At 44.8% G+C, this 12,968-nt stretch overlaps 1 protein-coding gene across 9 annotated transcripts in view; it reads right to left on the minus strand.

Moving 5' to 3' along the window:
• Positions 1-1,382: 1,382 nt before the first annotated feature.
• The window catches only part of LOC117402971 (DNA-binding protein SATB2-like), a 49,002-nt gene continuing 37,416 nt past the window's right edge, over positions 1,383-12,968 (minus strand). For 2 of the 9 annotated variants that reach the window (XM_059032454.1, XM_059032455.1), the window contains one exon: positions 1,385-6,608. In XM_059032454.1, the coding sequence (XP_058888437.1) occupies positions 6,093-6,608 (516 nt within the window). In that variant the 3' untranslated portion in view covers positions 1,385-6,092. Of the gene's footprint in view, positions 6,609-12,968 lie in introns of all 9 variants that reach the window. The other 7 variants (XR_009329754.1, XR_009329755.1, XR_009329753.1 and 4 more) reach the window with 7 other exon arrangements.

A 12,968-nucleotide genomic window follows, 5' to 3' on the forward strand; every position in this document is an offset into this window, starting at 1 on the left:
ACAGTGATAAATAAACACCAGAGTTGTGGTTCAGGCCTTGTCCTGTGTGTTGAAAATATTACTGTGTCTCAATCTGCTCCTATGTAGTGTACAAATAATGAATTCAAGTACTAGTTGGCATTTTCCATGCATTTTAAGTAATTCCCTGGCTAGCTCTGTTGGCAAAGCATGGGACTCTGATTCTGAAGTTAGTGGGCTCAAATCCATGTATTAGGGGCATGTGTTTTCCTTTAATTTTCAAGTTCTTTTGTACTGGACTTGGTTTTACAAAACGGGAATGTCGTAGTGATCTTAAACATAAAAATAACATGAAGAGGTTAATATAAGATCTTATATGCAAAGCTAGACTCTAACATGGAGCCAAGTGGTGCAGTGTGATAATTCAGTGAAATGCTGTGCTGTTCTTTCTTGGGGAACTGGGTTCTAATCCAACTGATTTGTTTCTTTATTTTCAAAGAATTGGTTAATTTCCTATATAATCAATCTAAAAAACAAACTCTTCCATGAAAGAGAGATGGTACAGTGAGCTAATTCAAAAGCATGATGTGCTGTTCTTCCTTGGAGTACTAGGTTCAACTCCAGATGACTCCTTCCTTTATTTTCAAAGGATTGGTTAATTTACCTTATAATCAAAGTGAAACTCACCTTTTCTGTGAGAGCTAGTGATGCAGCGGGCTAATTCACAAGCATGTTGTGCTTGTCATTTTTCTCCACTTGCATGTACAAGTCTCTTTGAAAGATTCTCATTGTGTGTATTCAATATTCTATTATCGGATGCAGACAATGTCACTCTTTAAAAGGAGAACAGTACAACATGCTAGTGAATTAGCCCACTGTGCCATCTCACTTTCATGGAAAAGCCTCATTGTCTATATAAGACATGATCCAATTCTTTGAAAATAAAGGAAGGAATTAACTGGGCTAATAATTCTAACAGGATTGTAAAATGTTGAGACCTGTAGTCTTTATTATTACCATATCATTTTTTGGTACATTTTCTCAATCTGCTGGGACAAATATCCGAATATCCAAAAAATATATATTTTTTTTACGTGTATTCGAAGGGGTAAATATTTCTGTGTTTGTCAGAAATGAAAAATACGTATCACACCATGTTTTGCCTTGCACCTATTTACACAACAGCTCCGCGCTCCACCTTAAAATCACTTGTTACAGGGGTTCATTGACATCGATTGGTACTCGGTTGTATTGATGAGCGCAAATGAGGGAAGGGCAGCTTTGACACTTGTTTTTGTTTTAATCAAATAACTGCCAACAGAAAACATGTTAAAGGAATTACTTGAAAGAGTATCTGCACAGCCCTACATTATATCAGATACAGAGAGCCTGACAGTGGTGGGTCGCTTTACGAGTGCACTGAGAATAAGACAGCACACAGGTTGAGAGCTCTGCTGTATAGAGAAGGAGGCACAGTTACTGATAAACTTCAGTTTACTTATTGGATGCATTTTATTTTGAACAACAACAACAAAAAAATCTACAACAGCCTAACAATGCACATAAGTTAAAAATGAATTATCACTTAGTGATAACAAAGACCAGATTGATTTACACGAAAAAAGGACCATTTAGCAATCGCATAATCCTCATTCACATTGCTGCTGCTGCTGCTGATGCATTAATAATCTTCATTTTACAAAAGAAGGCGGAAAATTGTGCTTTGTCAAGAGGCGCTACAAGAAACAAACTTTTTTTTTGCTTGTTTTCTTTAAAACTTCTTTCCCACTAGGGGCTCCAGAGTGGCGCATCCAGTAAAGGCGCTCCGCGTGGAGTGCAGGATGCGCCCTATAGTCTGGACGTCGCCTGTTCAGGTCCAGGCTATTCCTTTGCTGACCGAGGATGGGAGCTCCCAGGGGGCGGTGCTCAATTGGCCGAGCGCCGCCCGGGTGAGGGAGGGTAAGGTTGGCCAGGGTGTCCTCGGCTCATTGCGCACCAGCGACCCCTGTGGCTTGCCCAGGGCTGCGTTGTCCTCTGACACTGTAGTTCTGGGTGGCTGCATGGTGAGTCCGCTGCATGTAAAAATAATTGGACATTACTAAATTGGGGAGAAAACAATAAAGATAATTGGCGACAACTTAATTAAAAACAAAACAAAACAAAACAAAAAAAACTTCTTTCCCAATCAAGATAATATGGCATGACAGATAATGAATAAATAGACATTATATGCATTATAATTCATGGAAGAATGTGTGTCTCACTGGCCACGGCTTCACTTCCAACAGTAACACAAGCAAAGCGCACAAAACAACGCTGAGAGGGTCAAATAATAAACAGGGGCCACACTTAGTGATGGACGCGTCCAATAACAGACGGGCTTCAGTAACAGCTGACTGTTTGAGCTTAGCAGAGGGTCTGTGTTTTAAACAAGCAGAACCAGCATTAATGTTGGATTTGCCAGGCCTGCCTAGGCATACTTGCATGACAACAGACCACAGTCTCCCAACGACTGGCAAGCTAACATTCTTTTCAACAGTGAAGTAAACAGTGGGGTGGACTGGAACATACAGCCAGAGTACAGTCTGTCTCCACTGCAGTCACACTGTAACTTACACTGCACTGCTGGTTACCCCCGTCTACATGCAGTGCCAGTGACATCACGTGAGACTGCAGGTTCACATTGCATTGCAGTGACAGTGCAGTTGTGGTTTAAAGGAACAGCATGGGGATTAACAGACAGAATGGTGGGTGTCCTTGCTGCCAATCGAGGAGACTGTCCTCCTTTAGAAAATGAATAAAAAAACAGAAGAGCACAAACATGAACACCTCAAACAGCACGGTCCAAAGAACACAGATTCCCTTAAAACACTCACAACTTGATTTAATAAGCGCGATAAAAAATAAGATAAAGTAGCAAAGTGATTAGGTAAGAGCAGCTTTTCCTTAACTCTAGTTATTAAAGTCTCAATATAATTATACAATAATGAATGCAAAAAAAGACATCTCTATACCAAATTAAATAACAATAATGACCACAGTAATTCAGATACAGTTTGTCTTTGAGGTAAGACTGCCATACACTCAGCCTTCTTTCACTAATGGATTCCCAACAAAGTGCTCAAATTCCACCCGCCCATCTGGAAAAAACACATGTCTCAAACATCTATATATATAGAGAGATATATATATCTATCTATCACCCCAAGGCATTTTACAGAAATAATCAATTCAAATGAGAAAAACCATGATGTAAGCTAACCAGATGTGGTGCAACTGTTTCCAGTATTCTACCCGTCAGAAGGGACTTCAAAAAGTCTGCTCTGTGAAATGACATTGAGATATGGCAGTCTGCCACTAGGGGTACAACATTTATTAATATGAAACATAAATCTCTATTTGGACATAGTGACTTTTCCATTGATCTCAATGCATTTTCAAACTAACAATCAACCCCTGCCCCTGCTCTGCTCATAATTACTAACCCTGTCCACCTTGGGGTTTCCAACAACAAGCTGTGGGCTTAAACATTAGGGAGACATGAATCTGGTCCCAACAGATACCCTCCATTATATCATGTAGCTGAACATGTTTCATACTGTCTCCTATATGAAGCGTCTATGTCTGTTCCATATGGGTAGATTCTTATCTCTTAAACGTGTATGTGCCCTTAGTACTGAGAATAAGCCTACAGATCTGTGTGCATCTCTCTGTGAGGATAAAGGGACTCTGATTATAATTGTACCACTACCTGGACATCAGTCTTTCAGTCTTAATCCATAACTTCAAACACTCAATCAGTCTTGAACGATAAGACGCCCCAATCCATACACACCGTATTGGGTGCTGGCACTGGAGTAGCTCAGGTTAGAGATGAACAAGTTGTGTTACAGCTGCCTGTGGCTCAGGATTTGAACCTGCAAATCCTTGTGCTGAGCACAGTGTGAGAGAGCGGGTGGGTCTGCTGGTTATCACTGCTGCTATCTGGAATGTTAAATCTGTTGACAGCAAGATAGCTCAACACAGGCGGTAAGAACAGAAAGGAGTTATCAGAGTGAGATAGAAACTGAGATTCCGGCATGCCTCACTCTTCTTTTGATCCCAGAGCACTCTGAACATGGAGGGTGTGTGTGCTGTAGTGGGGTAACCTGCGCGCACCAAACAAGGCTCCACAGTCAACACAAAGGGTTAAATACAGTACAGGCAGAACTCAGACAGCCAGGACTGGGAATAGCCAGCTCAATTAGTTGTTACTGTGGGTTGCTACTTTCTTGCATTGAAGAACCCCAAAATGATGACTCAACTTTCTTTTCAATTCTTGGAAACCAAATAACTCAGCAAGCTGGTCCCTTTTTGTTATGGGACATAAAAGACAATACAAAGAAACAAATAAAAAACAGGTTCAAATATATAGTGATTTGTGTTCTTTAGCCAAATGAAAAATAAGGTCCTCTGAACCTCTGTGTCAGTGTCAGTGTTTTTGAGAATAACAGTCCTGATTTTTAGGAATTCAATGGATTCAGTGGAGACAGATAACTCTGTGCCTGGATAAGAGCTTTCTGCCAGGGAGACAGACGAACGAACCAAGAGCCTTCCTCTCTTGACAGTGGAAACAACAAGATTGTCGAGTAAAGTAGCAAAAGTAGATTATTTTCTGTTTCACAATAACTTCTGTTCTGTACCATTATTAGCCTGCCTTGTCTTTCAGAAAGTAACAGAACTCTGTAATCTATTATTTTTTTTTATCATTTTACATTTTGTCATTCACTCATTCTTCTTCTTTGTTGATTTTTTCTCTTTTTTTCTTCATAAAATACATACCTCAAATATTCCCAAAAAAGCCACCAGAGAGGAAGCCATAGGGATTTCTTAAAATAAAAAAATGATAATAATAATCACGGATAAACATAGAAAATAAATAGGGATCAAGAATAAACAGGCACCACGCCCTGAGAGCGGGAGGCATTCTCGGAGCCAGATCCACTCATTATGAAGTGGTTGAGGAGCAGAAACAGTGTGCAGATTCCCTTTCCTTAAAGAGAACATGTTTCACAATCTGGTGGAGTTTCTATCCCATGCAATGCATGTGCTGTACATGAACACAGAGGCATGCTTGATTGCTCTTTCTTTCTTTCTTTCTTTCTTTCTTTTTTTCTTTCTTTCTTTTTCTTTCTTTCTTCTCAATGAACTTTCATTGTCCATTCTTTTATCCCCCAGAATTCTAAGTGCAACAAAGTCAAGAAAGGCAAATCTGCTGTGAAGTAAAGCCCTGTTTTCCCCATCCCTCTCTCTGTGTAATACTGCTGAGCTGAGAGTCGGTGCAAAGGATTGTAGAGGAGAGAGTGAGGGCAGAGAACTCCCTTCACTGCAGCCCGGAACATGCACGCAGTTATGAAGACTGTGTGGGTGAAGCTGCGCAATGAGGTGTGGTGATGTGGCTCTCTGATCGCAATTTTTCTGGTGAATCCCAGTTCTCACTCAACCCCCAGAGTGAACCTGGAACACAGAACCGTGTGGCCGGTTTCGGGACCCCGGAGGGCAAGGGCGAGGTGATAATGAGGAGGGGGGCATTCCAACGTTTCTTAAATATCCTCCACCTGCTGGTGTGAAACTGTCTTCCTGTGAGCAGCGACAGCACTCAGAGGAGCTGATCAGTGAGGAGCTGATCAGTGAGGAGCTTGAAAAGGAGAGCAGCAAGGAGTGGACTGGGAGAGCTGAGAACCAGAGAGAGATATCCCTGCGCATCTGTTAAACCAGGACAGATCCTCGAGTGAGGGTGCGGTAGGGTGGGGTGAAGACGGGTCTGCAGAGGTGAGATGGGCGGGTAAAGAGGGGAACCTCCTTGATTGTCTCAGGGTCTGTAATACTTCAATATCACATTAGGGGGTCGGGGAGGTTGTAGGAAATTCCTTTCTGATGTGTCCCACTAACTAATAAGAGAGGAGGTTTTGGAACTTTCACCAATGCTTGCTTGTTTAATCACTCTCGACCCTGTCAATGCTCTGTCTCTCAATATCAGCTGCTCTGCTGCCTTGAATGGCCTGACGTTGGTGTGCAAGAAGCTGCCAGGTTTGTTTTGAATTTCATACCCCCTCCTGCCCCCCAGCTCCCTTGGCTCCCTGCTCTCTGGGGTATTATCTGTGCTGATCTGGGCTGGCGGTGGCGGAGGCGCTGAGGTTGTTGTGGCTCTTATCCTTGCTGTCCTCTGTACTTTCCACTCCATACATGTCCTCAGGCCCTTCCTCGCTGTCCCCGGTCTCCTCAGACTCGGAGAGCAGCTCTTCCTCGCGGTACTCGGACACGTCAATGCCAGCTCCGCCCACGTGCTCCTTCAGCTTGCCGTGGTGCTTCACGTGGTAGCGCTGGTTCTGGAAGAACTTGATGATGGTGTGTTTGGGCAGGTCGAGCTGGGCGGACAGTGTGTGGATGGCCTCCTGGTCCGGATACAGCCCCACGTCTTGGATGAAGCTCTGCAGGATGCCCAGGGCCTCCAGGGAGATCTTGGTGCGGGAGCGAGGTTTCTTCACACCGCCGCCGCCTCCAGCCCCTCCGCTGTCCTCACCACTGCTGCCCATCGGTGTTGACAAGGGCTCCTCGCGCAGGGGGGAGCTCTCCTTGGCTGGCTGCGAAGACTGCCTGTGAAGCACCTGCTGGGAAACACAACAAAACCAATGGGACTCTTGACTAATGAAGCTCAGTCACGTTCAACAGCATCACATTAAAACATAAACATGTTCATTTCAGAACGAGAGGAGGACGTTTGAGTATATGAGTGTTCGTCCGGTTCCTAGCAGCTGTATATCAAATGCCATTGCCTTTGCTATGATTTTTGGTGCTTGTGAATGTCAACAGCAGCTTCAAACGAAGGACAATTCAATTGTTCTAAACCGTTCTGGGAGAGCAGCAGTACACTCCTAGGAGAGGGACTGGTATCTTTGGGATCGTCCCGTGTTTCACGGAGCTCACATATTGGGTCAGTGTTAGATTATCAGGCCAGGACAGACACTGTCTCAGTGAGAGAGACGACAGCTCTTGGAAGGTGCTATATCTCACAGCCTGGCCTGACCCTGAGTGTGCGAGTGCAGCATGTTTTATTAAAAGGGTGGAGTATATAAAGCAGCAGCTCTGGTATGCAAAGCTATAAATCTGTGGTACATTAAAATTAAAGGACCCACATAAAGATAATAGTAATTTTTTTCCTTCAATAATAACAGGGTATTTTTCAAATAGGTCAGGCCAGACCAAGAAATATTCCTAATTCCTGTTTAGGGGGGTTGGTGGGGCTGCAGCATTCAGGGAGTGTGTAGGCTGCTTATTTTTCTATGCTTATTATCTTTTTATATCTTTTTGAAATAAATAGCAGCCCTGTAGAGCCGTGGTTAGCTTCCGTGCCGAATGGCTGGCAAGCAGTCGAGCTTCTAAAAGCTCAGAATCCAGTTTACAGGCAGACTTTCTCAAGTACTGTAACAAGCCTGCTGGTACTGTGAATGGGTAAATAACATTCCTATTGATTCTCACAGTGCTTTAGTTTGTGCCACAGATCCTTTACAAGCATTAAGGCTTTCTCAGCTCTCCAGCACTGTCATTACCAGCACCTTAATAATAACAGAGCACTAGTCTAAACACTCCACTCTCAGCTCTCCAGCACTGTCATTACCAGCACCTTAACAATAATGAACACTAGTCTAAACAGTATTGGAAGTAATACAATATAATATATATATATTGTAAAGTAGCAATAAAAACATTATCTTGATATATACTGAGAGTGTCCATGACTTTAGCTTTGATGGGTACATTTATGATAAAAAATAAATTAGTTTTAGTGTAACTTGTGGCTTTCCGTCTCCCAATATTGCATCTGATATTTATCCGGAAAACCAGGAAATATTTGCACCTATTTTTTAACCCCTCTGGTAAATTTAAAATCAAATAAACAGTAAAAAACAAAAGGCCATGATTATACGTTATAACACAGAGAGCCAGAGAGCAGCGAGGGTGGAGGACTCCCAGACAGCATTAAAATCCAAATATATATCCAATGCACTCCAGTACAGTGCTGGTTCTGCATCGTGAATCAGAGCTGCGATGCGCTGGCAGTGCTTCATTCAGACCCCCCGAGAGGAACAGCCCCCCTCTGGGGTACGACGTTGTGCCACACAGCAATCTAAAATGTAGATGAATGTGGCCATTTTATTTCAAAGTTACTTGCTCAATACACAAAGGAAGGCCCCGCACATTTCAGATTAGCACTCAGCAGCCCTGCCTGAGAAAACAAGCAGAAAATAATTTATAAGATGGAATTAGTACCAGCCTCAACGCTGATGCAGTCACAGAACTAAAACAAGGGAAGAAAAAATCATCTTGCGCCATGCCAGGTCAGTCATATAGAAATAGGATTTTCTGCTGGATGTGCATGCGTTCTGCATATCATTAATTACAAAATAACACCAGCAGACTCTCCTCAAGCCTTTCAGAGGAGGCCTGGCTGCACGGGCTAACAGGTGCAAGCTCAGACCGGCCCAAATTCAAAGCAGCCATGCAAAAAAAGAAAGGTCCTGGCATTCTGATGCTGTCAGGACCAACCGTGAAATCAAACTGCAGTTTCATATTCCATATTCCATATTCATCTTTTCTTTATCAAGCTGGAAATTCTGATTGAATGAACGGATAAAACCTCCCCCTCCTCTCTCTCATTCTTGTTTAAAAACAAATTATTATTTTCAATAATACGACTCTCACCCTTTCTCCTAACACTCACCTTCTTTCTCCCCTCTCCCTCCCTCTTTCTCCTTCCATCCTCTCCTCCCTTCCCCTCTTCTCTCCCTCTATCTCCTCCTTCACTCTCTTCTTCCCCCTCTCTCTCTCTTCCTCCCTCTCCCTCTCCCTCTCCCTCTCCCCTCCTCCCTTCCCCTCTTCTCTCCCCTCTCCTCCTCTCTCTTTGCTGGGAGTCGTGCAGAGCAGTTCAGCTGGGAGCCATGTGTACAGCAGGAGTGGCACTCAGCCCACAGTAGATGCAGGAGCAGAAGCAGGGGTGTGGAGTCGAGTATCGACCCAGCAGCAGTCAGGAAAGTGGATCATGTTCTGAGTCATTGAGGAGAGTGATCGGGAATGCCAGAAAGAACAGTTGGGAAGGATTCTGAAGGCCTTTTCCCATTCTTTCCACGTGTGTGGTGAAGTCGAGAGAGGGGAAGGGAGGGCTGCAGCGAGCTGCCCATCACAGGTGTTTGTACTGACGGGACACAGTGGAGGTTAAGATTAAAATCAGGTGTGCATTAGAGGTGATGAATTAAAAGCAAGTGCCCCCCCACACACACACTGTTTAATGGCTTAAGTGAGAACAGTTGCCTGCTCACTGAAGCGGAAATGTTAACATAACCAGAGCTCAGGAATAACTTTTTCCTACACTTGGGAGTGCTGGGCTGCACTCAGATTTGGCCAGACTCTGTCCTGTGTAAACTCTGCTTTTGTGTCACCCAGCTCTGCTCTCCTCAGATCTCTTTTTCATAGGTCATTCGAAAGGTAAAACTAGACAAACCTTCAGAGACTGGAGGACTCCTCATAAAATGTTTCCCCTCGTAAAAGCACAGCAAAGTGTAACGAAGCATAGGTAAGCTTTGTAAAGCCCAGAGAGGTATGGTAAACATAGCAACCCAGGGTAAATTATGGAAAATGCAGAGTACAGTATAACCACGGGGAGAGCATGAGGAAAACTGAATATTTACTGCGCAAGTTAAGTTTAACTGCACAGCTTCATAAAAAATATAGTTTGCATTTTAACACACACACTGCAGCTCTGGAAATTCTGATTGAATGAACAGAGAAACCTCCCCCCCCTCTTGTTCTTGTGCTGAGAGCGACGCCTTTATTATTATTATATTAAAAGAGTCCCAGTCTAGGGTTTGTGTCAAAGAAACTGAAAAATGTGTTAATGATGAAACCACAGCTTCCTTCCTCAGATGCTTAGTTATTAAAAACAAAATCGGAACCGGCTTTCTTGGCTAGTCCGGCAGTAATTGTGGCCACATAGTGCCGCCTGAACACAAGAGGCGCTTTCCTGATGGGAGGAAAACTCACAGCTCCAGGCTCCAGGGTGGATAATGCACAACACATGGCCCAGTGGCAGCAGTGTTACAATGCATTCATCAGCCTCCCTCTGTAATGGGATTTAAAACACGAAAATCAGCTGGATCACTTCACGGAAGTGATCCCTCTCGCATCAAAACTATTGTGCTATCTACGGACTGTGCTTCTGAAAAGACTCCTGAGAGCTCAATGTCTGAAGCAAGGTAAATTGAAGAATGATCTCCTGGGCTGTGCAACTGCAATTGTCCTCAGCTCTGTAATATAATCAGAATAGCAATAGCTCACGGTTGCTACAGTTGCAGAGGGGGCAGACATTTTAGATACACACCCCCTTTGCGGTCAATCCAAAAAAAAAAAAAGAAAAAAACACACCTCACTTAAGAAATGCATCTTCAGAGGACCTTTTCATAAGCAGCCTCCCATGGCTGAAAACGGACTTTAGTTAGCAACCCTAGTAAATAATGATGTGTGCAGAAACAGCAACAGGGAGGTGCACAAAACAGCTCGGGATACTCGCAATGTATCTGCATCCCAGTGAGGCTCAATCTTTGAGTTCCAGTTGTCTCCACCTGGCTCTGCGCTGCTGAAGTGGGGGCTCACATGTAATATACTGTCCGTGATTCAGAGTAAAGAGGACTATTGTAGCAGCTTTCTTCCTGCCTGCCTGCCTGCCGTTCCGCCTGATTTAGTGGCAGGTTCCAGGTCTGGCTCTGGCTGTCTAAACACGGCCCGTCCCCCTGTCTGGTTGAGTTATGAGCTGGTTCAGTCACCTCTGCAGCCCTGCACTAATGCAGCACGCAGGGGTTCTGCACGGAGTCACACGAGAAACCTGCACACGTCATTAATCACATAGCCACGCCTTGCAGAAGCGCAATCGTCAATCAAACAAATAACTGCCAATAACTTGGCAGTCAAATTTTTCCAAATGAGTTACAACACAATGTTTGGTCTTGATATAAGTCGCAGAGCTCTCCTACAAACACAGATCTCCAAAAAGACACAGTTCTTTTATGAGACAGAACTTGCTGTATTCTGTATGCAAAGTATCCCTTTAGCGAGAAAGCAAACCCTGTGGAAAATCACGCCATGCAAATCAGAAGGGACCCGAGTGCATTGACTGTGGTTTTACACTCTCTCAGACTCTGCAAAGCACCGGTCACATTGGAAGCAAAGGGAAACAATGACACCTGAAAAGGTGGCATTATAATCCCTGGTTCGGTGACTGGAAAACCATGGTGAACTATGGATAATGCAAGGTATAACCATGGGAAAAGTCAGGGCAAACTGTGGAATTACTGTGCAGATTTACCATAGTTAACTTTTATAAGGGGAAGTACATGCCTACAGAGTAGCTTGGTTTATCCACGCGTTTCAAACGACCCCCTGTATTTACCCAGCCCCACAACACCACGCTTGCTATTGCAGTCTGGGTTGCAGTGAGAACGACTCTACTGGCGCAGGCCACACCTCCCACCCTCAGGACCATGTATATTACATAATATGATTATACCCTCTAGACTAGGACAGGTTCTTGAAAGTCTGTTTGACAGTTTTTGGATTTGATCTATTTAGTTAAAGATACCATAATTACTGTATTGCTAAGGCAGCATGATTAATTGTTAAAAGAAGATAATAATGATTAATTTATTCATAGTACTTTGTGCTTTGTGTGCAGTACAGTAAGGCTGCACAGCCCTGCCACAGAACCCCTTCCTTCCCATGCCAGAGCCCCTTCCTTCCTATGCCACAGAACCCCTTCCTTCCCATGCCACAGAGCCCCTTCCTTCCTATGCCACAGAACACCTTCCTTCCCATGCCACAGAGCCCCTTCCTTCCCATGCGACAGAGCCCCTTCCTTCCCATGCCAGAGCCCCTTCCTTCTTATGCCACAGAGCCCCTTCCTTCTCATGCCACAGAGCCCCTTCCTTCCCATGCCACAGAACCCCTTCCTTCCCATGCCACAGAGCCCCTTCCTTCCCATGCCACAGAGCCCCTTCCTTCCCATGCCACAGAGCCCCTTCCTTCCCATGCCACAGAGCCCCTTCCTTCCCATGCCACAGAACACCTTCCTTCCCATGCCACAGAGCCCCTTCCTTCCCATGCCACAGAGCCCCTTCCTTCCCATGCCAGAGCCCCTTCCTTCTTATGCCACAGAGCCCCTTCCTTCCCATGCCACAGAGCCCCTTCCTTCCCATGCCACAGAACACCTTCCTTCCCATGCCACAGAGCCCCTTCCTTCCCATGCCACAGAGCCCCTTCCTTCCCATGCCACAGAACCCCTTCCTTCCCATGCCACAGAGCCCCTTCCTTCCCATGCCACAGAGCCCCTTCCTTCCCATGCCAGAGCCCCTTCCTTCTCATGCCACAGAGCCCCTTCCTTCCCATGCCACAGAGCCCCTTCCTTCTCATGCCACAGAGCCCCTTCCTTCCCATGCCAGAGCCCCTTCCTTCTTATGCCACAGAGCCCCTTCCTTCCCATGCCACAGGACCCCTTCCTTCCCATGCCACAGAGCCCCTTCCTTCCCATGCCACAGAACCTCTTCCTTCCCATGCCACAGAGCCCCTTCCTTCCCATGCCAGAGCCCCTTCCTTCACATGCCACAGAACCCCTTCCTTCCCATGCCACAGAGCCCCTTCCTTCCCATGCCACAGAGCTCCTTCCTTCCCATGCCACAGAGCCCTTTCCTCTCTGCTGTCTGGCTTTGAGTAAGAAATTCCTTTTCCAGTGGTGGCAGTGTCCTAATATATATAGAATTCAATATGGAAAGTCAATTTAATTAAACAGTCAGAATGGATTGAATTAATGACCACGCTGGGTACGAGTTCCAGCCAAGCTGAGAGTGTTTAGCAAATAGGCGCTGGGCTTTTTTTTTTTTTTTTTTTTGGAATCGCCAATTGTTTTTTACCCCATTTTCTCTCCAATT

This window comes from Acipenser ruthenus, chromosome 10 (genome assembly GCF_902713425.1).
Source record: "Acipenser ruthenus chromosome 10, fAciRut3.2 maternal haplotype, whole genome shotgun sequence".
Lineage (NCBI taxonomy): Eukaryota > Metazoa > Chordata > Actinopteri > Acipenseriformes > Acipenseridae > Acipenser > Acipenser ruthenus.